This window comes from Oxyura jamaicensis, chromosome 1 (genome assembly GCF_011077185.1).
Source record: "Oxyura jamaicensis isolate SHBP4307 breed ruddy duck chromosome 1, BPBGC_Ojam_1.0, whole genome shotgun sequence".
In the NCBI taxonomy this organism is placed as follows: domain Eukaryota; kingdom Metazoa; phylum Chordata; class Aves; order Anseriformes; family Anatidae; genus Oxyura; species Oxyura jamaicensis.
The window spans coordinates 52,030,268-52,056,082 of NC_048893.1; the positions used below are offsets into that span (position 1 = coordinate 52,030,268).

The 25,815-nt window shown below is 34.8% G+C and overlaps 1 protein-coding gene across 15 annotated transcripts in view; it reads left to right on the forward strand.

Annotated features, from left to right (window-relative positions):
• PPFIA2 (PTPRF interacting protein alpha 2) overlaps window positions 1-25,815 on the forward strand; it is a 329,918-nt gene that overhangs the window by 278,553 nt on the left and 25,550 nt on the right. For 9 of the 15 annotated variants that reach the window (XM_035338456.1, XM_035338451.1, XM_035338479.1 and 6 more), the window contains 8 exons: window positions 1,785-1,920; window positions 2,410-2,630; window positions 5,202-5,439; window positions 8,100-8,129; window positions 9,017-9,147; window positions 9,673-9,827; window positions 15,696-15,789; window positions 24,661-24,669. In XM_035338456.1, coding sequence (XP_035194347.1) covers window positions 1,785-1,920; window positions 2,410-2,630; window positions 5,202-5,439; window positions 8,100-8,129; window positions 9,017-9,147; window positions 9,673-9,827; window positions 15,696-15,789; window positions 24,661-24,669 — 1,014 coding nt within the window. The remainder of the gene's footprint in view (window positions 1-1,784; window positions 1,921-2,409; window positions 2,631-5,201; window positions 5,440-8,099; window positions 8,130-9,016; window positions 9,148-9,672; window positions 9,828-15,695; window positions 15,790-24,660; window positions 24,670-25,815) is intronic. The other 6 variants (XM_035338469.1, XM_035338568.1, XM_035338508.1 and 3 more) reach the window with 2 other exon arrangements.

The following is a 25,815-nucleotide window of genomic DNA, read 5'->3' on the forward strand; positions in this document are numbered from 1 at the left end:
TATGCTATGTATCACAGGGCAGTTCACTAATATTTTCATAATGCTGAACTAGAAGAATGTGTTATAGATAACCTCACTCTTGAACATGTATCATTCTTACAGTAACCTCAAGCATCTTTATTCAGGGAAGTAGTAGAAGAAAAATATACAGGACAGTATATTCAGCAGCCAGTTCTGCTAATTGTCCTGAACTCTGCTTGTTTTTCATGTTGAAGTTTTGGACTGCGAGTTCTACTATAAAAGTCTTTCATTTTGAAAAATCAAAGATTCTTTGTTGTTGTTGTTTTCTACCTTAATTTTCTTGTAATATCTTATAATTTTCTTATAATATGATTTCAACTTCTCACGTTTTTGTTTTGATTTTTGTGATATGTTTTTGTCATTTATTCTCTGATACATAGAATCATAGAATGGTTTAGGTTGGAAGGGATGTTAAAGACCATCTAATTCCTGCCATGGGCAGGGACAGTCTCCAATAGACCAGGTTGCTCAAAGCCCCATCCAACCTCTCCTCAAACACTTCCACCGATGTGGCATCCACAGCTTCTCTGGGCAACCTATTCCAGAATCTCACCACTCTCATAGTGAAGAATTTCTTCCTTATATCTAATCTGAATATAGCCTCTTTTAGTTTAAAACTACTACCCCTTGTCCTATCACTACACTCCCTGACAAAGAGTCACTCCCCAGCTTTCCTGTAGGTCCCCTGGAGGTACTTTCCTTCTTTCCTGTAGGTACTGGAAGGCCGCTGTAAGGTCTCCCTGGAGCCTCCTCTTCTCCAGACTGAATAACCCCAACCCTCTTAGCCTCTCTTCACAAGAGAGGTGCTCCAGCCCTTTGATCATCTCTTCTGGGCCCACTCTGACAGGTCCTTCTTTAATGGGGACCCCAGAGCTGAATGCAGAACTGCAGATGGGGATCTCCCAAGAGCAGACTAGAGGGGGACAATCACCTCCCTTGACCACACTCTTTTTGATGAAGCCCAAGATACGGTTGGCTTTCTGGGCTGCAAGTGCATGTCGCTGACTCAGGTTGAGTTTTTCATTCACCAGTACCCCCAGGTCATTCTCCTCAGGGCTGCTCTCAATCCATTCTCCACCCAATCTCTATCTGTGTTTGGGATTACCCCAACACAGGTGCAGGACTTTGCACTTTGCCTTATTGAACTTCACGAGGTTTGCATGGACCCACTTCTCAAGCCTTTCCAGGACCCTCTGCATCCCTTCCTTCCAGCACGTTGACCACACCACACAGTTTGATGTTGTCAGCAAACTTGCTGAGGGTGAACTCAATCCCATTGTCCATGTCACCAACAAAGATATTAACCAGCGCTGGTCCCAGTACCAACCTCTGAAAAACACTACTTGTCATTGGTTTCCACTTGGATATTGAGCTGTTGACCACAGCTCTTAGAGAGTGACCATCCAGCCAATTCCTTACCCACTGAGTGGTCTATCCATCAAATCAATGTCTCTCCAATTTAGCGACAAGGATGTCATGCAGAACAGTATCAAAGGCTTTGCACAAGTCCAGGTAGTTGATGTCAGTTGCTCTTCACGTACCTATCAATGCTGTAACACCATTGTAGAAGCCCTAGAACTTTTTTTAGGCCACCAAATTTGTCAGACAATAAAAATATAGTCCACATAGTAACATAACTCAAATAATTTGTTTATTAAAAAAATCTGTGTTCCACAAGTGGTCATTGGATTGTTGTTTTTGTTATTACTACTATTACTACTGTATTTAGTCACCCAGTCTATTTCTTTGACTCTTTTTTTCAGGCCTCACCTTGACTCATCAACAGAGTTGAGGTATTCTGTGGGCTCACTGGTTGATAGCCAGTCTGACTATCGGTCAACTAAAGTGATAAGGCGACCTAGGAGGGGACGGATGGGAGTACGCAGAGATGAACCAAAGGTTAATCCCCAATTTCTTTTCATATATTTCCTAAAAAGAGCATGTTTTTCAGGCTAATAAGCCTTTGGTTTGTGTATTTCCAGAATAAATAAATACTTACATATATGCACCAAGTTTTTTGGTGGTTTTGGTTGTTGTTGTTTTTTAATATGTATATATACTCGGATATGAGTATTGTACTAAAATGAAGGCAGAAAACATTGAAATTCAGACATCAGAGTTCAAACATGCTTGATTATCTGTCTTTTCTCAATATATTCATAAATTTTCCTAAGATTTAACTTTACACCGCATTAGAAATTGTGTGAAAATACTTTACATCCTCTGCAATGCCAAATGCCTTCTTGCTGTAATACTGCAAGTATTAATGGAGAATTAATCATTGAATAAATATTCTTAAGTGTTAGTTGCTTTCCTTTCCCATTTTATAGTTCAGCTTTGCAGTTGTTTTCCATGGAATAAGCCATATATATCCCAATTCCTGGTTAGGTAAAATCACTTGGAGATCATGAGTGGAATAGGACACAGCAGATTGGCGTTTTGAGCAGCCATCCATTTGAAAGTGACACTGAAATGTCTGACATTGATGATGATGATAGAGAAACACTTTTCAGCTCCATGGACCTTCTGTCACCAAGTGGCCATTCCGATGCCCAGACTCTGGCCATGATGCTTCAGGAACAGCTAGATGCAATCAATAAAGAAATCAGGTATGTAACCAGCTGTGGTGGTGTTCTTGTTTACAGCTTCAAGGTCTCTTCAGTGCATGAGTTCAGATACCATTCATAATGATTAGGGGACCACTTGTACATTTAAAGGATTGATAATGTGTCTGTTTTTCATATGAGAGTATTTATTGTGTGAAGGTAACATTATTTTCTTCAATTGCCAACCTCAGAAAAGAATAAATGTTTACTTTCAAAAGATGTTTCATATAAAGAACTTCTTGGCAATTGAAAAGGAATACAATAACACTTGGCACATTTGACAAATTTGCCTCCACAGTCCTCTTTTCATGTTTTTTTTTGTTTGTTTGTTTGTTTGTTTTGTTTTTTTCCTATTCTGCATAACTCTACCTGCTCACAAATGACCTCCTATCTGAAATACTTTACTTCAGTGCTGTTCATGGTTTCTTCTGGTGATTATTCCTATGTTACATCTAATAGAAGCCATGTTTCCAAAACATATTTTTGATTTTCTATGGAACCACAGAATGTGATTTATTTCTTTTCATGCTCCAAGTTTGACTTATAATGCTTGGAAATAGGCAGTGAAATTAATGTGTCTTGCTAAATTCTGTGCAAATGTAGTGGAGTGGTAGAGAATCCAATAACATATTTTAATAAAGTAGTTTTTATAAACAAAACCATGTTTTAAGCTGAAAACATTGTTACGTGTTATTCATGTATGATAACTTTTAAAAAGTAGGTATGTCAAAAGCATCCTCTCATTTCTGTAGAAGGAGATGATGATGTTACTAAATCTATTAGTCACTTTCTGGTAATTTTATAGACAGAAAAAATATGTTTAGAAATATAATCAAAACTAGATTACCTTCTGCCACACCTCAAACTTTCTTTGAGCAAGGTATCTTTAAAGACAGAACTCTATTGAAATTTATGGAATTTGAATAATTTTTGCATTCCAGGGGAGACCTTTTGTTATAGACCTACAGCTTTCAGTTTTCACTACTCCAATAATTTCTTCATTCAGATGGGATTTTATCCCATCCTTTATTACACCTATCAAGAAAGAAATGTAGTGAGAAATTTTGTTGTTGGGAGACTAAGTCTCGTAAACAGTGTATTTAGAGCGCGTGTCGAAGAGAACTTTATCCATATTTTCTATTATTACAAAGTCAGCACTGTGACCAATTCAGGAAGCTGTAGATTCAACAAATATATAAGTTTTAAACATATTAACATTTTAAAAATTTAACAAGTAATTAGCAACCTGGTCTAGTGTGGTGTCCCTGCCTATGGCAGGGGGGTTGGAACTAGATCTTTGAGGTCCCTTCCAGCCCAAACCATTCTGTGATTCTAATTATATAATACTATAAAATAGTTTGACAATGAATTGCACGTAAATGTAACATAGATATTATTTGTGCTATCTTGAGTCAGATTGTTGTTTTATTAAACAGAGGATCTTGACTTAGATGGTAGGTACAGTTTTATGTCATGAAAAGAAGAAAAAGGGATACATCGTATATAGCCTTTTTTGCTGGAGGTCGTGTGAGAGATGTTTATTTTCCCTACTGATAAGCTTATACTGGCATATAGGTTTTTATTACTCTCACTAAAAAAGCAAGCCTAATTCACAGATTCAATATCTCCAGGCTTCATATTTTGTCATTTTACTTAAATCTCTCATCCTTTTCCCTCCTATTTGCAAAAATAGATTCCTTCTAATGTGGGTTTATGAGCAAAGAACATCTAAGCAAAACTAAAGAATCCAGTGGAAAGATCCTGTGGAAGCTTTGTATGTTAAGAAACTAGTATTTGTCACCAATAAGAGCTATTATAACAAAAATCACTTAAAAACTTAATACTTCAGAAACGTTCAATTTTTTAACAGTTTGTAGGGATGAAACATAAATTGTTTGGCATGTTCTCTTGTTTAGTTGTTGGTTTTTGTTTTGTTTTGTTTTGTTTTTTAATGTGGATTATCCTAACAATTCCCTTCTCAAAGTCCCAATTTCATTTGACTTTAAATTTGTGTTTATGCTTTAGCAACAGAAAATCAGATGAAACCAACTTAAGAGTGAAATTAGTTTTCTATGGTAAATCGGATTGTTAACTCCCCCTCTCCTGCACTTTCTCGTTTGCAAAGAAATTAATCTTTCTGACATGTCATACATCAAGTCTTGTTGTTGGGCAGATTCTTTCAATTGTTTTTGAGGATAGAGGAATTAAGAATAAGGATTATGTAATTCTGGTGATTAAAAACACCCTTTTCAATATTATTTTGGTGTTGATCTATGAAACTCATGTTTGATTTTTCTTTTCTTTTGGATCTCCTTTGAAAGGAAGTATTTTTTAGGTTTAGTTTTGGGGTATGCAGAAATGAAGGAAGAAATTATAATGAGAAATTTAAAACACAATCAGTAGTCGGCATATATAACCTCTATTGTACGTATATATTGTATGCCAATGTGAGTCTCTGTGCATATGTGAGACAATGATAAGTACCAAGGAAGATAAATTTGCTTTCAGAATCTGAGAATGCTTTTAGAGTACTAATTCTGGCCTAAATTGAACCGTGTTCTTTTATTTCATAAGGTTAATCCAAGAAGAAAAAGAGTCAACAGAACTGCGTGCCGAAGAGATAGAGAATAGAGTGGCCAGTGTGAGTCTGGAAGGCTTAAACCTAGCCAGAGTCCACCAAGGTACATCCATTACTGGATCAGTGACAGCATCATCACTTGCAAGCTCATCTCCTCCCAGTGGACACTCAACTCCTAAACTCACACCTCGCAGTCCAGCCAGGGAGATGGACAGAATGGGGGTAATGACACTGGTAAGAACCTCTGTGATGCCCATTTTAGGTGTGATATTTCTAGCATCATCTTTTCACTGTATGGATGGCTCATCTCTCTAATTCTATATTCACCTCTCTGTCATATGAGTAGATAGTAAATTCCTTAGAGTATGGACATCTGTGATTTTTTTTATTATTATTTTTTTTGGCTATTGTGTTTTGTGAGCATTACGTGATTCACCAGGGATATCTTGATCTGAGGATCAAGGGAATTCAGCACAAAGGCAGTGGAAATAATAAGAAACAGAACTGGTCATTATAAATACAGTAATTAATGTATATGTGGAAAATGCTTTCTAATGAGAAGCTCTGAAGTGATGTAGTTATTACACAATTGGGCTATTGGCAAGTTTAAACCTCCAGGAAATGTGTAGCAGATATTAAAATCTCATACTTGCACCAGTTTATATGTATTCTTATGACAGTATATCAAGCACATGAAATAGGTGCTTCTTTTTTCCAATAATTCATTTAACTGGTATATTTCAACATTACCAATAGTTTGCAATACCTAGACACCAAATTATCATGCAAAGAAATTCTAACATTACTGTACCTTTACGCACATATTCTGAGATATGTCTGTTTTGATTTGAAAGGGGATTTGAAAAAATAATAATAATAATTTGGTTCTAGACGAAAAGGAACTACATATAGTCATGTAAGTCAATGTAGCATGTGTCAACATATTCTGATGTTCAACTCTAATATTGATAGGAAAGCAGACACAGAGTGTGGTGTTCAGTGTGGGCTACAAACTGAAATTTAGAGCCTGAGTGAATTCATCTACTTAAGCACTAAGAAAGAATAAAATCAAAGCAGCCCATTTTGATGATGTCTGATATACAGTTAGGAGAATAGGATACATGTAACCCCATTTATTTCCTGCTGTTTCTCTAGTAATCTGAACATCATCAGTGTCCTCCTACAGTCGATTCATGAGAAGCAGCAGCAATGGTTCCATGTAGATATAAGTGTCCACTGGTGGGGCCTCTCAGCAGAGGAGAAATGAGCTTTGATCTAATCAGAAAGCAGAAATTAACTCTTCTAGCTGAAAAGGTTCCCTAGCTAAGAACAGCTGAGAGTGAAGACCAGCTATTCACCCTCCATGTGGCTCCTACTCAAGCAGGAGTAGAATTTTTTGTCTATCTTCATCTAGTTGAGTATTCCTTCCCTGCCCTCTTTCTGGAAACTGACAGCTACTTGTACTCACCTGAACCCATTTGCTACCTTCTTGGGAACTAAAGACAGCAGCTTCATATTGTGAGAGGAGGTCATGGCTGGCAGGTGTGACAGATTGAGGCACTGTTTCTTTTTTCTCCCTCTGGTTCCAACTGCTGAAGAGCAGAAATTAAGATGGTGGTGGTGAAAACCATTGTTGAGAAGGTGGATGTACAGGCTGCCGTGGTGCCACCCACTTAACCAAAGCTACCTTCCTCAATATGCAGTTTGACTCCATCCACCACTTAAGCTAACTAATTTGGCTCCAGATTAATGGCAATGGTTAAGTTGACCTCCCAGCTGGCACCTGTGCTGCCTAGTTGCCTTGATTTAGACAGTCAGTGTGTTCATCAGATTCAAATACAAAATGGCAGTATAGACTCTACATTTCATGTTGCTACAGCCTCACTGCCATCCAGCTGTAGCTGGACTGAAACTCGGATGTCTGTATGAATTGCAGCCAGACTCTTGACATATCATAAACCATAAAAGTAACGCCATACAAAGCACATACATTGATCATTTCAGGATGCTGCCCCTGCACTGTTTTAGCAAGAGTTGAATCTTTATTATCTCATTACCTTCCTGGCTGGGGACAGACACAGCACACTATCAGACATCCTCCAAGTGGGAATACTTGAGCTGGGGAAGAGTTAAGTAATAGTCTGGTCTCCAGAGCCCAAGTTACCAAATGGTCCCATAGAGGTTGTCTGGAGGAACAGTATCACAGAGGTTTCCACATCTCAGGTCTATGCAATGAAACATTCTGCAATTTCTTCAGCTCTGTTTGTATGAATGAGACATCTACCAAAAAATAAAAATGAAAAGGGGTTGAACAAAGTACAGTCTATCAGATTTCTACCGCCAAATAATTCTGCAGTACAGAAGACAGATTAATTTGTATTCATTGATTAAAGGTGCCAAGCTCATTAAGACAGGGTAACTGGAGAGAAATACCACTTTTCTGATGTGGTATTTGCTGATATTTTATGTTTATCCTCAGTGAATCACTGATTAGTTTGTAATATTATATAAAACTGCAAATATGTTATATACATATATATATGTATGTATGTTTTGGGGGATGGGGTTAGTGTAAGGTTTTATATGAAAAATACACAATTAAAAACTGCTATTCTAAATTTGGAGTATCCTATTCTTTGCTAAATTTATGAAAAGAAATGGGATTGTAACTTTGGAAAAAATAACTGCTTTCACAGATGGTTTATTTGTAAAGGGTTATCTTATGTTATGACACCACATTTATAATCGGTATACAATATGGGTAGTCTTAAATTAATGAAATATCTATTTCATGATTCTGAATGTCAGAAGAAAAAGTGTGTTTCATTGTTATGCTCAAATAAGATTTATTAATCATTCTTTTTTGTTGTTGCTGCTTTTGTTACCAACTTAAGCCAAGCGATCTAAGGAAACATCGGAGAAAGGTATGATACTGGCTTTTTAAAAGCTTGGGAGAGTGCTTTTGCCATATTCCTCTGCCATTTAAATAAGCGGGTTCCTTTCCACGTGCTGTACCCCTTTCACTACTTTTCATCCAATACCTGAATGTAGTTGTTTTAAGACTACCTCGAAAGGCTTGCAGGGGTCACTGCTACTCCAAGAATCAAGGCCCACTAGTGATACTTTGCAGGAGCCTCTACAGAACGCACTTAAAGGAGATACAGTTAAAAGCAAAGTGTGGGCACAAAAGAATTACCTTCAAATGTATTTTAGCCATTTTTACTGCTGGCGGAACCAAAGTCAGATTGCTTGCAATCTTGTGGAGCAATATAAAGGTATTTGCAGAACTGGAGCTGAGTATGGTAATTATCTTTAGATGAGAGGAGACAGTATTCACATTAAATTATTATTTGTTGTGACAAAACTCCTTTTTTCATGCTTATTTTCAAGTGCTCTGACCATTCACTTTCAACAAACTGCAGAGGGAGTAGTCTTGTTTATGTATTTACCTTCTCCCTTACTTCCCTGAGAATTTTGTTTACATAATAATCCTGCTTAATGAAAGAGGCCTGCTCATGCATAAAGTTATTTTCATGTTTAGACCTTTGGGATAAAATAATTTTCTCTCCAAATGTACTCTCTGTCCTTTCAAATATGTATTTCAAGCAATGTTTAGGCAATTTTGTTTTTTTCCTAGTGGTCTTTTTAAACAATAAGAATTCTTACAATTTGCTCAAAAATAAATAAATAAATAAGTAAATAAATAAATAAAACTGCCCTTGAATCCATACATGCTTCAGTTCAATTGACAAATTTGTTTGAAAATTTCATGAAAAGCCATTTGGCTCTCAATGTAGTATCTATCCCCCAGATTGCAGTAGTTGAAGAAGATGGGCGTGAAGATAAAGCAACAATCAAATGTGAAACTTCTCCTCCTCCAACACCCAGAGCTATTAGAATGACACATACCCTTCCTTCTTCGTACCACAACGATGCCAGAAGGTAAGATGTCCATACCATGAATCAGTACTTCACTTTTACCACATATTACTCTCTTCAGATCATGTTGTTTATTCTGAAATGCCCTTATTTATTCATGTTTCTTCTTGGTAATTGTTTCCTGTACCATGAAAGAAACCTTTACCTTTGTCTCTTATGTGACCTTGAGAATATTTGTCAGTGCTAAAACACATGCTGGATATTTCTGTTTTTAAGGTGTAGTTTTGATCACTACTAGAAGTAGTGATCCTGCAAATCCTAGAAAGACAAATATCAGGAATATCCTGTATTTGTCATCAGTGGTTCTTAGCAAATTAAAAATATTTATTTCCAGTCTCGTATTGCTCTACATATTGCTAGATCACTTAAGGAGCAAGATGTGATTAATTGTTTCATTTGTGGGAAGATTATTACTAAATTATAACCAATTCATTTGTTTGCAGACATGCTCAGAAGAAAATAAAATTAAATAATAATAATAATAATAATAACTTGTTATCTGTTCTATTTCTTTATTATCTCTCATAGTAGTTTGCCTGCTTCATTGGAGCCGGAAAGCATTGGTCTTGGCAGTGTCAATAGCAGTCAGGACTCCCTGCACAAAGCTCCCAAGAAGAAAGGAATCAAGTCCTCAATAGGACGCTTGTTTGGTAAAAAAGAGAAGGCTCGACTTGGACAGCTGAGTAAGAAATTTGTGGTACCAAGTCAAGGTCACCACTTAACAGTCATTTTTCCATTTCCAATTTTTGCTTCTTTTCAGTTTTCCGATTTGCTTTTTGTTCTCTTTACTTTGGCAGAACCTTCCCATTATACTCCATTGTTATCATTAATTCTATGTCAGGAGTTTGCTATGTCAGGAGTTTGCTATAACACAAACAAAAGCAGACTTCTGACACAAATTACTAGCACAAATTACATACTACTACCCTCTTCACTGAGCCTGCTGCTTCACTACTTTCTTGAATTAGGTTAAAAATGCTAACTGAGTATTCTCAAATAATCAAACTAAAGAGGAGATAAGAGAGAATTAAGTACACACTCCACTCTAAGGGGTATAAGTATGTGATATGTAAGATCCTTGCAGGTGTAGTTGCCTTTCTCACTATAATGTGTCAATAGATGACTGCTAGTGCATTTCACTGCTGTTCTCGCTGTACTTTTTCAATTAGCTATGCTGCCTATGGCAATATTTTGTTTTCCTCCTATTTCTTTTGCCCTTTTCCCTAGCCAAGATCTTTGTCTAATTCATACCTGGCAAATTTTTTCTTCTGTGATGTTCCATGAGATATGTCTACACCAAATGCAAAAAAACAGTCATGCTTCAACTTTATTTAACAGGTATTTAACTATATTTAGGTAGCAAAAGCAATGGAAAGTTAAGTCACAGTTAAGGCACTGTCTCATAATTTATGTACCCTGATTGATACATCTTTAGCTGCAGTCTCTATTGCTAGGCTATCTGATTTAGCTAGATTAAGATTAGCATACAGGTGCATGCCACACAGGCATAAATTTAGTAAAATAAAATAGAAATATCTCTTTCCTAGTCACAAAGATGTCAGAGTATAGCTTTGTGAGGCACTAAATTTTTACTGGCATAGTGACCACATAACACCTACAAAAATTTTTAAAGGTTTGCAGTAAGTGTAAATGCTTAAGTGATACATAGGCCTGAAATAATAATAAATTAAAAAATAAAATAATAATACCACCTAAATTCATATTAACATATGGTATTAATGAATGCTAATCACAATTTACACAACTAGCAAACCCATTACTAAATGCCTACAACATAAAATTGTGCAATATTATGATCAAAATATCAGAGTAAAATCATACTGAGCACTGAGCACTCTCCATTTACACCCCAACCTTTTTCCTATTTATATTGTTTTCTTTAAAAAATAATAATAATTTCTAATCTTGATTTAAATTCCTTTTTTTCCTCACTATGGTAAGAATAAAACTGATTTATGCAATCATCTTCATAGTTTAATGTATTTCAGGATCCCATTAAATGGATCTCTCAGATAGACCTGTGTGTCACCATCTGCACTAATGGAGAATTTTATAACTTTAGTCTGTGGTATTAATTCAGATTTACATTGCGTAAAACCAATTTTATTAATACTGATGGATTATGTACAATAATCTGTGATTTCAAAGTAACTCAGGAACACAGAGGACAAAGATGTAATAAATATGCTGGTCTTCCCTGCAATTCCTCATGATATGAACAAAAATAAAATAACACCTTTAAAGATTGCCTCAGGAGCAATATAATCTGGCAATAGATTAATTTCTTATAATGGCCAACATGATTAATAAGCCATATGCATAATTGGATAAAGCCTGTTTGTAATTCCCAACACCAGTTCATTAAATTACATTATTAGCTATTAGTGAAGATTGGCAATTAAATGAAATTTTTGTGACAACCGTCCTTTAGCTCAATAGCAAAGATTTCAGTACAATGCACATTTTAATTAAACAAATTAGATTTACAAGCATATACCAAAAAAATACAGTAACTAAGAAGTAAGAACAAAATATTTTAAGAAACTGAGAGACATTGTTGAGCAGCTGAATTACAGAACAGTTTTCCTCATCTTAATTTTTAAGATAACAAAAGACAAAAAATACTGTGTGGCAGTATCCATTCGGTAACTGTTTAAAGACAATAAACAAAAATTAAAATAGTGGTAGTAGTTGAATCAATTCCATGATAGGCTCAATATCTGTGCAGCTATATAATTAATAGCTCTATTCATAGCAAAATAATATGTCACAAAAACCTAAATAGTAAGCCGTATCATCATTGCACTGCAGTTAATATATTTATATGTTTTTCATTACGTAATTCTTTAATTCAAAATCAATAAATGATTTGTTTCTTTTCTTAAACTTATCCTGATTTGATATAGATACAGACTTCTTATATTTTTGAATATGGAAAATACCTTTTATTCAATAGAACACCAAGTAGTAGAGAAACAATAAACCTGATTTTGAGCCTCAGAAACATTAATTTGTTTTCTTATGTGCATATTTGTACATGCACACAATTATGCTTAAAGGAACAATTTAAAAGTTCATGGCAATGCATGGGATATTAAGGATCCCAGTGACATTATTATACACTGATTGTACAAATAATATTTCTGTAGCTGGTTCCATAATGTCTCTAAAATCATGTGTAATATATAATCTCATTTAAGAAGCAATATTGGAACCTCAAAAGTTTCATTAACTTCAGAAGAGCCAGGCTGTCAGCCAAAAGATTTCCTTGATCCACATTACCTTCAAAATTTAGTTTTCCACTGCTAAACTTGCCATTTTTTTTCATAATTATTTTCATAATTTGCTATTTTTATCATCTCTGTTAAGCTATTTGTATCATTGTTCAAAGGCAAGTGTAGGCCTTAGGATATCTTTTTTAGAATCAGGATTCCAGTTTTCTACCTTCTTCAAGATTTCTGTTAATAATTGGGAAAGGGGGAAGGAGTGTCTTTTATTTAATTTTCTGAATTTGTTTGATTTAAAATTTATCCACTCTTCTCTCTCTTTGGGAATACCACTCCACACATTTGCATATCCTCCTCATCTTACAACTAAAATATTCTAGTCCCTAAAACAATATATCACAAGGATTTTTAGTCCCTTCTGGTCTAGTTTATCTGTATGGTGTATCATCAAGATCAGTTTGTTCGGAATCATGGTCATCTGCATGTCTGATACAAACAGGCACAATGACCACATCCAATACAATGTGCCCTTGGTCATTCAAAGGCCCAGATGTGTTTGTTGTGTGGTAAAGCCTAGTATTCTGAGAATACTTTCCAGTCTGTGAGAGTGATCATGGAATGTCACGGTCATCCTCAGAGCAGCTCATTGAGCTTGATCAGTACGTGAACAGAGAGCTCTATCAAGTCATTGACCATTCTCCTGCATTAGCTATTTTGCCAAAGTAAGGTAGGAGCTGTAGCACTAAAATTCTCTGAAGAAAATACTTGAGCATTAGAACTTTACAGGCTTTGTTCCTTAAGTGAAGTGGTAATAGCAGCACTGATGCTATTCAGCCTTGAACTATGCTGTTCAGCCTTGAACAAAGAGTGTCTGCAGCATCACTGCCTTGTTATTTTTGCTAGCTCTGTCAAAAGCCCAGATAAACTTTCTAAAATGGAAAGTAAGCAAATCTGTCTATTGTTGAGTAATATTGCCCCATATCCTTTAGTCCTTACAAGAAGTAAGATGATCTAATGGTGTTGTCAACGATGAATGGCATTCTAGATGGATAGCAATTTAATGTTGCATATCTTGCTTTTTATCAAGATGGTACAGCCATAGAGGAAGAACTAGATTTATAACTCAAACAGTAAACTGAGACCAGATGGGGACCTTCAATCAATCAATCAATAGAAAGCCTGTGTTAGCTATTTGATTGATAGTTACAAGCTATTGCAGTTCACTTTGGGTGTGGTTTTTTTGTTGTGTTTTTTTTTTTTTTTTTCTTCCTTCTGTCATGCTAAAGAGATACCAGTTGCATTTATATCATTTCACTGTGATAAGGTTGAAAAAGAAAACTGTTGGAATCAAAACCAGAAATATAGTTACAGCCACTGAAGTGTTGCTGAAGTGCCAGTTGTCTGTTTAATCTTGCTGATGTAGAAGTGCTGCTCTTTATTTTGATTCCAAGTGATAAGAAGAGGGGAAATGGCCTCAAGTTGTGCCAGGGGAGGTTTAGGTTGAACATTAGGAGAAATTTCTTCACTGAAAGAAATTGTGTGGCATTGGAACAGGCTGCCCAGGGCAGTGGTTGAGTCATCATCCCTGGGTCTTCAATAAATGTTTAGATGTAGAACTTAGCAGCATGGTTTAGTGGTGGACTTTAGTACTAGCTTAAAGGTTTGGACTAGATGATCTTAGAGGTCTTTTCCAACCTGAATGATTTTATGATTCTAATCCCTCATTGCACTGCCATCATACCATCTACACCTAATATCTGGTGAGCTGCTCTGCTGCTCTCTCAGGAAGGTGTGATATATTACAGCAGTTTATATATAACAGGTGTTATATATGTACAGCAGTTTGCAAAAATTATAAGTTTACTCCAGAGTCAGCAAGAAACATTTGATGAGATATTTTGTACCACTTTGAAAAGCAGATGAGAATAAGCAAAGTATACAGCTATATTTTTTGTGTTTGTGATTGGAGGCATCATTCTCATCATGAGATGTGGAAAATTAGTGCCCTCTTTATTGAAGAAAAATTCCATCTAGCCAGTGGTAGAGGTAGAACTACACCTGCTTTGAAAGTGCTGCTTGAAAACGGGTTTTTATAATTTAACGGAATAAAATGATACTGCAGTTGGTTTTGTTCCCACTTGGTTGAATTGCATGTAAATATGATTTGCAAAAGCCTATGATGATATTTTGCTAGATACCATTTACGCTCCATTTTATGGTTAAAATCCCTGAATCAGAATAGAAATCTTTTATATTGTGCTGTCCTAATTATCCTGGTGTCCACTCTACAACTGTTTACTATTCATTAGTTGAAAAATAAGAATTTGACACTGACAAATGGAGAAAAGCGTCAGCATTTCCTGTGATGTTGTCTTTCTGTGCCACTTATGTACCTCATGAACAGGAGCACAGCAGAAAGCAGCTTTCAAAGAAGTGCTGCAGCCACTGTGTCTGTGCAGATGCATGTACAGGTGTGAGGGCTGCTTAGAGCCAGAGTTAAATTTAGAATTAAAAGAATTAAATTTTTTTTAAAAAAAAAAAAAGGTACCTTTCGGCTTCTGCACCGGGAAAGTCACATTAACAGACATAATTTTGATCAGTATGGATTAACAATACCAATTTTGTCCACAGTTTATAATATGATTGTAGTTTGGTCCAGGTGTCCTTGCTTATTGCAGGCTTTCCTTGTGACTTGAAGCAAGTTCTTAAAGTTCCCTTGGCATGACAGCAATTAGATGTCCACGGGGTTTCTCCAAGGAGACCCATGAGGCTTTCTACTCCTCTGACAAATTCCTTGTGTCACCTCTGGTTTAGGAGTTTGGAAGGATAATGACATCAAAGACTTATAAGACTTTCTGTAAGAGCAAAATGAAGACTTTAGCATGATGACATTAACTGATGCTGCATTATGTCAGTAATAATCATACAGTTCTTGAGAAGGTACTTTCATCTGCATGTGTCCCACCTAAGATTAAAAAATGGTGAAGGCATTTCTCACTCAGGACCATGAGACTGATACTTAGGAGTCAAACAGGATAAGGAGAAGACCAGGGTGCCCTTTTCATACATTTCTGCTGAACATGAGGAGGAAGCAAATTTTCTTTCTACTTTTTTCCATGTAGCTAACACTTGCCAGCATTAGATGTTCTCCACAAACACTAGATGCCATGAATTAAGTAAGCAAACAAAGATGACTACGGGAAGGTCAGAATGTGTATTGAAGGGTTGAGAGAACTGGGAAAGAGATGTAGGAAAATATGTTGTTTTTTTTTTCTTTTCTTTTCTTTTCCATTTTCAACACAGGAGGCTATATGGAAACAGAAGCAGCAGCACAAGAATCTCTGGGATTGGGCAAACTTGGAACCCAAGCAGAAAAAGACCGAAGACTAAAGAAAAAGTGAGTACCACCTTTAAGTTTCTTGTATTGGCTCATTCTTGAATCTAATGACAGTTTTTGTGTTGTTTTTATGCAGATGTATAATGAGAGGCAGAACCATTTACTATGACTGTTTATCACTTACTGTGTGTGTTGTTTTTTGTTTTTTTGTTTTTTTCCCAGTGTAAATGTTTTTAAAGCTGCATATAAAATATAGGAAAAATATTGTAATTTTGTCAATTGTTTAATATTGTTTCATTTGCAAAACAGTAAGAGAAAGAGACATTTTCTGTTTCACATTGTCATTAATTCTTTATCATTTGGTAACTACAATTCTTAAAAAATAGGCAAGCAGTGAAAGAACCATTTCAGTGACTGACTACATTAATTTTTCAGAACAGAGAAAAGATTATTTGCATTATCCATTGAATAATTATTTCTGTCTATAGAAGTTAAAGGCTCCCCATAAACCCTAGCAGCTTCACTTTCTTTTGTTTGTCAGCAAATGGCAACCTACCTTGTTTTTCACCTAAATCACTTAATAACTTAGTGCTGACTCTGGTGCACCTACTTGTAAAACCAGTACACTGATTCATAACAGCTTGCAGGAGCTATGGAGAACTGTCAAAATAAAGCTACAAACACAAAAGAAACCTCTTGGCAGCATCACAGTTCCAATGTAATTAGAGGGTGTCTGAGAAATATATATATATATATATTAAAATGACATTGAAAATTTATTTAGTATACCAACAAGTTTATGTTTCATCCATAATCACTAACTTTAGTCCTATTATTTGGATTTTGAAAGCCTAATTTTTTTGGTGTTTTTAGGTCTTTCTTTTAATGTTCCTTTGCAAAGTTTCAAGAGAATTAGCACTTCTAATCCAAAAAAAAGTGAGGGATATGTTTCAGCTTTTCTTTGAATTTATATGTAGAATATTTTTAACCACTACTTTCATGTCAAGCTACTGATGAAATATGTCTTTAAGTGTGCATATTTGTGTAATGTACATATGTAAGTGTTCAGTTTAAATTGACCTCAATTTAGCAATTAAAGATAGAAAAGCAGTCATTGTGCTAGCTGACAGAGAAGAAATGCTTTAAATTAATAGACTCAGAATAACATTCACAGGGATTTTGCAGTTGATGAGTCTTGTCTTTTGATTCCTTATCTGTACATCTGTTATCACTCACTATTCATTTAGAAATATATGTAAGTATATTACTACACCTTTTTATTAAATTCTAGTAAGCATATAGAATACTATTCACTTTTCGGTAATTTTTTTTCATTTTTTGGTAATTCCTGTCTATATTGCAGCTTTGAGGACTGAAGGTACTACAGCAAATCATTTTTGAAGGGACGAGTGGACAAATGTGTTCACTTTTTCATATGTTAATAGTTATTTAAACTGGATAAAATACCATAAGACTTGACACATACTACTTCATACATGACAGTGGCTACCAAGTTTTCAGTCTAGAACTAATAGGTAATCAGTTATTAGACTACTGTCTAATCTCACATTATGAGACTTTTCCATGCTGTCTTCTTTTCCAGTCTTTCCTTTTTTCTCCTGTGTCTGTCTGTCCTTGGTTCTTTACAGATTAGGTGTAATCAAAATACTCTCTGCTAGAGGGAAACGAAGCTTTCCTTTGTGACTATGACTATTCATCTAGTCTGAACTGTATTATTATTGACCCTGATATGTATAAATTATATACCTGTGTTACAAAGATTTTTTTCCCATTACTTTAGATATGTTCATAGCTTCTCACTTCAGTATCCTTATGACTGATTTTAAGATTATTCTTAATTTACTGTCAGATAAATGTTAAGACATTTCTATCATAACTACTATGTGTTGGTAATTTATGTGTAGAATATATAGTTGTAGAGGAACTGTAGTACAGGAAAAACATTTTTTTAGAGAGATACTTGGGATTCAACTGAATTATGATTGTCATTAGGATGTGAGTTATCAATAGGGTAGACAATAAGTAACATTTCCATGTAAAAAAATGCAGTCATGTATTTGCATGTCTTACCTTGCAAAGTATTCAGTTGAAACAGTCCAGAAAGTCATTTTAATGACAAGTTTGTCTCAGTAGGTCAGGTTCACTTTTGCCAACACTTAGTTATGTGTAACTGCCCTTAGAAGTATCTTTCAGAAACATACAGTAGCTATAAAATTACTGATTTGTGTAATGCAAATGAGAAAGTAACATTAAGGATGATGGTAATGTATATGATGTCTTTGTAAAAGATAATATGAGGAGTTTGAGAATAATTTGCTATCTCATGATGTAGCAGTAAGATTTAATTTCAGGTGTTTAACTTGTTCTTATTGTTAAATAGGCCCTACAAACCCCACAGAGGCAATGGTTCCAGTCCCACTGGAACAGAATGAGCAGAGCACCTCACCTTCTAAGGATTTCTTTGGCTAATTTTGCCTAGGACACAAAATCCCAAGGGAACTAGGCTTACCAGAAAAATAGTTAAAAGACTAAAGCAGGAAGCATTCCGTAGTATTAAATTTCAGGGAGAGCTTTACTTATGCTGGCTTTGTCACTTAGAGGGGGGGGGGGGGGCGGGGGGGGAAGTGTTCCCAGAGCCAATTCCGTTTTTTATAAAACAGGAATAATACTACATATTGAACTGTGTTAACAGCTCAGTGAACTTCTCTTTCAGTTCAGTGGTAAAACTCGTACTTCTGGTGTAGGAAAGCCAGGGATCTCCCCTTGATGTGAAACCAAAGGTGGGACTCATCACTCTGACCAGAACATTCTCACAGTTTTCATTAGCTTCAGGCAAAATTCACGAAAAATTTGAAATTAGCTAGTTGGGAGTTGTTCCCATTAAAATGTATTTCTTCTGGTTGAATTAACCTCATAGGTAAAAAACATTTTAATTAAAAAATAAAAATATAAATAAAAAACTTCAAATTTTAGCAAGTATGCCCACTAACTGAAGGATGGAAAAGTACAATGTTTCAAACTGTGAGTTGCTGCAGCCAGTAGGTACTAATGGTCCCCAGATGTCCTGGCTACCTGTTCCCCGAATAGCAAGCACGTGCATTGACCCTGCTCTGGCCTCCTGGAGTTATAAACGCACTGCACTGTGTTATACTATTTTAGCACAATTTATATGCATAGACTAGATTCCTGAATAATACATTTCACTATAAAGAGTTTCTTGAGATAATATTATATTTCTGGAGACCAAATCCCTCTCCAGTGATAATAGTGTCATTAACCTAAATTTCAAAGTTTTCCTGCTTCTTGCTTAGAAAATGCTATTTAGATGTTAAATTTCTTTCACTTTCAATTGACTACTTAGACATCATTAAAATGTAATTATCAGTTTGTCTCAATGATATGCCAGATTTATAAACCTCAAACAAGAATCTCTTCATCCAACATTTGGTTATTACAGTAGATATATCTGTAACAAGTGTTTCTCCTAAGGCACCAAAGAGAAATAAAGGAAGCTGTGTATATTTTTTTTTTAATTTGACCCCATCATGTTCCTTAAGTCATCTGAAAAGATAAGCTTAGGTTGCCTGAATCATCCATAAATATTTACTCGCAGAGGTGAAATACGTGATAGATCTAGTTAATATTGATTTTTTTAAAAGCCTTACTATTTGTAAATTGTAACTGCAGTCCAAGAAAACAAAAATAAATGTTGGGGATATTTAGAGCATTTAGGGTGTTATTCTACTGATGGGTGCTCTTTCTTAGCTTTTTTTTTTTCTAGTGATTAATCAGTCTCCCTGTTAAATAAACGGATACTAGTTTCTCATTCTGAATTTTGTAGCCAGCAACTCCAGCTACCATTTCTCAGTGGCTGTGTATACACACACTATCCCAGCTGTTCATAGCATTGTCCTTGGTGGGTGTTTTTGTACCAAGTGATAGGACTGTGCTTGTAACTTGGTCTTGCCTTACGCTCAGGGTTTTCATCAAAGCCCAAGCTGGTAGCCAGCATACAAGGTTTTGGGCTAGTCCAGTTCCTATCATTAGTCATGAGGTTCATGGAGGGTTCAGATGCATGTGTGTAGTGCCCTCCGGAATAGCTCAAGTGTGTGTCCCACACATACCTTAGAAGAAGAGTACGTAATATGATGCCAAAAATCAAATAATCTGTATCCCCTGAAAAAAAAAAAAAAAAAAAAAAAAAAAAAATATCCCCACTGACTTTACCTCAGCTAGCAAACTTTTGAGGCAGTTAAGAGAAACCATATATATGCTTTACTGTCCTTGTTGCTAAAATATCAAATGATACTAACTTTAACCCTTTACAACAAATCTACATTAACAATTAACTCAGCAAACTTCAAATATTGTCAACAAATGACTCCAGATATATTTCCCTTTTTGCTATAACTGTTCTAGTGAATGTCAGTTGAATTCTACTATTCCACAGGAGTTTTGCTCAGGAATGATGCTAAATTATGCTTGCTGAAAAGCCTCACTAATGGCAAATACATATTTAGGTAGCACAGAAGGTTGAACGAGTTACGCTTTGCCTTTCAAATTGCAGAGTGCCGATAATACATATCCTTTTCAAATGTTTGATTTGATCTGCAACAGTATGTAATATATCAGAACATAAGTATCTTCCTGAAGAAAGGAGCATACCGAAGAAAGATACATGCCTTTTATGTTGCACAATAGTGTGTCTGATTGGTCATTATAATTAGTATTTCACATGCCCTCTACAGTAAAATATTTCTTAGAAATGGGAAACAAGGAAGCTTGGCAATGAGCATTTTAAAACTTAAACAAAAAAAACACCTTAACTGACAATAATAGCATCCATACTGAGATACGGCTTTACCTGGAAATTATGTAATCACCTTCAAAATTATGATTACATTTTTGAAAGTTTTGCTTGTAAGCTTGTCCTTCTAGCTAGCCTGGCATTTGACAGTGAAGGAAGGGTATGCTTATTTCATCCTATGCAAAGTGCTAATGTAAGGCAAGGTTTGAGAGACATTCAAATGCTACATAGTCCTAGATTGCCACACAGAAGAGGATTTGACCTTATGCATGCTGCTAGTACAGTTTGAAATTGGTCTATGCCATCATTTGATTGGTGGTCCGAAATCCTATAAGTAAATAACGTCCATGAAAAAACTTTAATGCTAGTCAGCTAGCCATTAACTGGATCATACTGATGGTATTTTTGTTCAAAATCAAAAAAATTCCCAATACTTCCTACAATGTTTGAATGATTTGACTCTGGATAAGAATCTCTCAATTTTCTTTTTATTTCTTTCATCAGTGTAATAACATAAATCCTTTAATCCCACATCTCCAAGACAAGCTTAAGATGTAAGATTTATATCTTCTAAGGAAAATAAAAATAAATATATTATTTCCCATGAACCTGTTTTGGGGGGGTTTACTCCACAGTATTCCACGTTTTGTTTGCAAGGTACAAACTCCTGACTTCAGTCAGATTGAAGTCAATGCAAAAAAGCATTGGTATGCCAGGACATATGCATACACTTACATATGTGAATAAAGTCCTGTAAAATAGACCTAAGTAATTCTTGCATGTAAAGTTACTGTGTAAAAAGAAATCTGTAGTATGCATGACCTTATAACTAACCTGAGAGAATCACAATGCAGCTAAGTTTCAGCTGACTACAGTCATATGCACATAAAGCACCAGTAACTTCCATATTAACAGAAGAACATGTTATACTAATTGAGTTTAGTCCTTTTCTATCTAAAACCAGGTGTATGTTTTTCAAACCATCTTTATGTTTTTCATTTGTATATCTTTTTCAAAAATTGGGACATGGTTGAGAAAAAAAATTGCAAAAAATACTCCTCTTGTTCTGGTAATCTACATTTAAATCAAACTGATAACATTAAACAGAATACTTGGACTTAATTTGCCTATAGAAAATCAAACTTTTTGATCCCTCAACAGAAAATATGTCAAGGTAGATCTTTTTTGTGGAATAAGAGTTTGAAACACTGTAGTCATCATTTAGTTCCTTTTGAATCCTCACAATGCCTCTTTAATTAGGTCTTATGTGTGCAACGCCAATTAGAACTTGACTTAGTGTATTTGTGACTACAAATAGTCTGTCCTCTGCAGTATACAAATAGCTGTTTCTAATGACTTTCTTAATTGCACACATTTCAAAAAATGAATCCAATTGGATTAATTAAGGTCTTTTTCTGTGCCATCCATCTAATGTTCCTGAATACTTAATGCTTATTAAACACCATTATATCCTAAACGTACATGATTTATTTTCTTACAGTAGCTCTTGAGAATATTTTTAATGCAATGTTTTTTGTTTGTTTTTGTTTGTTTGATTTCAATCTTTCCTGAAACTTTAGGAAAATTCAGATTTTACATTTAATTTCTTCCTTCTTTTCTCATCTAAGAGAAATTATCTGATGTAGTAGGTAGCTTTTAAACTGCTTTTTAGTTCTTCCTCCCTTTCTAGCAAACAATCCTCGATTCATTACCTATTATTTTCTATTTTCTCATTCCAGTGGAGGAGGGAGAGGTATTCAGTGTTCTGATGAAGTCAAGGATTGTACACTGTGGCCACCATGGTTTTCCCTTGGCTGGACTGGGTTCTGGTCTTTGAGACGTACATAAAGATGTATTTTTTTAATTCCCTTGCCAAATATATTTTTAACCCTTACTGAATAAAAGACTCTTTGAAATAGTTACTCAATAAAAGCTTTTACAATGTTAAAAAGGTATCTTGTTATTAAATTAGATATTAGGGGAATTCCTTTTGTAGCACTATCAATGTAAGGATATATGGGTATTTATCTTGCAGAGGATTATTAAACATAGAGTATTCTGAGGGTTAAAAAAAAAAAAATGAATACAATTTATTGTATTTGTAAGAACATAAACAATAATACCTATATTGAACTAAAATCCTGTCTTTTTAAATGATATTTTTATCCCTTTTTAAGTATTTTTTAATTCTTTTCTCCATAAAAGTTGTGTCAGCTTTTAAAATTTTTAATCAAACATAATATGACAAGGTCCCAATCCCTGCCTTATCTACACAGATCTACATATTGCAATTTGAGATTTATTGATAAATATAAGCATCTATCCTCACACATGCAGTTGATTCCTAAATTCTGATCTCCTGCATATGCAAATACCCTTTCAGATTATCTGTTGAATTAAGATTTAAGGGAAGAATCAATAAAACACAGCAGCAGAAAAAACATCTATGTCTTTAGTGTATTCTAAGGGAAATCATTATCTACATTCAATAAAATAGTGATGAAATGGTTATCATATGAAAAAGCAAAAGCTAGAATTTAAAGAGCCGTTTTTTCTGCAGTATTTTTTTTTTTTTCTCCAGACAAGATGCTCAGGAAGCAAAGAGATTATCATTGATCCTCTGCTGCTGTAATGGGGGAGACTGGAACAGCCTTCAGGTCCCTTAAGTTATGCCAAGGCAGCTGCAACTTGCCAATTGACTAAAGCTGCCAGAAAATTGCTCACATTCCAATTAACTCCCCTGTTTATTTCCATCTACGCATATCCAAAGGAGTATTCAGAAGGCTGTGTAAGAAATATATGGTTCAATAGATTCTGTAAGGTCCAAAATAAAAGGCAAAGGATTTCAAATCAGTCTTTATTGCTTCTTCAGTGGAAATTGAATGTGATGGAGATTTGACCCCAAAATCATGAATGTATATTCAATCCTGATGGTACCTCCATCGTATCTGGCAATTGAGTAGTTTTCTAGTCTTCTAATCATATTGCATGCCTTCGCTGTCCTTCCAATTCGTAATTTTCCTTTCTTAAACTTTCTGTGTATGACTTTGCCATTTGTTTTCATCTGCTTTTCTATATTGCACTTCTTCTCCTCCTCTCTTCCAGCTGTTCTGCTTATCACACACAAACACAGAAATGAAATTTAAGATCTTGGAACCAGCCCCCTCATAAAATCACTGAAATGAAAGCAACATCTTTTTAATTAATAAGAGCACATGCTTTTCACTCCAAAGTTTTCTACAGCTGTCTGTACCTAGCATTTTTATATCTCTGTAAATCAATGGTTAATTGAAACATAGTATTCTAAGATATCTGGGGTTCATTCAGGCATATAATTTTCCTTTTATGATGGTAATTAAAGGATGCTGAAGAAAGTTTATTATCGGTGATGGCATCCTGGTTTCTCCTACAGATACTTTTATCAATTCTTTTTATTGGTAAAAATAGGTTACCTAGAGGGCAAAATTTCACACCAGTATCACTACTAATCTAGCATTACTAGGACTGCTCAAATTGACATACTGCATAATTACACATATTAGTCATCTATGTGTAGGAAATTTCCTGCCTATTTCAATAAAATAATCCCAAGTCTATGTGGTCATTTCTATAAGAGGTTTTGTTAAAATATTAGTGAAGTAGATGTAGGAAAGTAAACCTTGGTTCATAGTCCACTCTTAATTTTACTGTGTCTCTGTGGTAATTTGCTTAAATCCACAGGTTTAGGATTTTCAGGATTTTTTGTGTTACACAAAAATCATTATGAAATTATTCAAATCTGAGCAGCATGCTTTGAGTTGAAATCTATTCCACATTCACTGTGTTTCCAGATCTTTAGTATGAATATGTGTTATAAATGTGCTGCACTGGTACCTAATAAATAACCAACATCAGTTTAAAGAAAATCTCATTTTGAGAAATGCCTCTGTTCTTCATAAGGACATATAATTTCTTTAAAGCATTCAAAGACCAGTTAGAAAGATTCCAGTAATTATAACGGTGCTATTATTTTATCTATCATATGATTTCTTTATGAACTACTATATGTTCATTAACATTTATGTGCTTTTTTTTCCATTCATCTCTCTTCATCTCATGAAAAGCATATCTGGGTAAGTTAAAACATCATGGCTGCTGAACATACTCATTTTCAGCACCATGTTTATATTCTATTTTTTGTTATTTCTTTTTTTTTTTTCTTGTGAACCTTATATAACAATCCCATGCAGAAAACTGACCCAAATGAAAAATTCCAAAGTATACATAAAAAAATTTCAAAGCATACACAAATTCAGGAGTTGCTCCTGCAAGGCTTAACACAATGGAGGAAGTACTTGGAGATAACTGCCATAAACATTTTTAAACAAACATATTTTGAGGAGTCTAAAGCCTAGACTTGCTAAGACATTTAAAATTTTATGTCAGTGGAAAAATTACAACAGTCAATGCCTAGTTTAACAAATGCATTTAAGCATAAATTCTGTTCAATTAAATCTCAGAGGACTCAAACTTCTAAACATTATAGCAATCCAGAGTACACAGTTTCTTTTTCTCTGTTTGAAGCCTCATGCTATATAGCTGTACAGTAATATTTCATTTGTGCATATAATTTATCACCAGTATATTTTTAAGCTTGTTTTTTTGATTGTTAACCTAATATAAAATTTAAAATTTCTATCTCTTGGAGCTTAGGTAGAAAATTTCATGCATCCAAAGAGCATATGAGCTATAACTTTCTGACAGCTGAAGGGACACAAAAACTTGAAGAGCAGGCTTTACTACGTTTAGAATGTGTGATTATGAAATGGCTTTTTGTCTATAATTAGATTCAGTAACATTTAATCAACTTGGGAACTCCAGGTATCTCTAATTTAGCACAGTACATACAAGATTGCAAGGTTGTGTATTATGCAAGTATGTTTATTTCACAGGTGTTTTATTATTTTTTACATAGTAGCTGTCTGTAGATCTAATTTGTTAGGGTCTATATTAAGCATTCCTGAACATGCTTCATTTAGCTTAATGCACATCTTCAGAAGAAGAATATTGCCCTTCAGCTTGCATACACTGACAGCGTACACCTATATGGAATAATTAGTTATTAAATCTGCTTTCCTAAGCTGTGTTATGTGGGATGCTGCTAAACTTAAAATTCCATTTCCTTGTTTTATAGATTTAAAAACTTTTATTTATTAATTGTTTCTTGATTTAAGCCTGTTTTCATATTTCAGTCATTCTTTGCTGAAAATTCTTAAAGC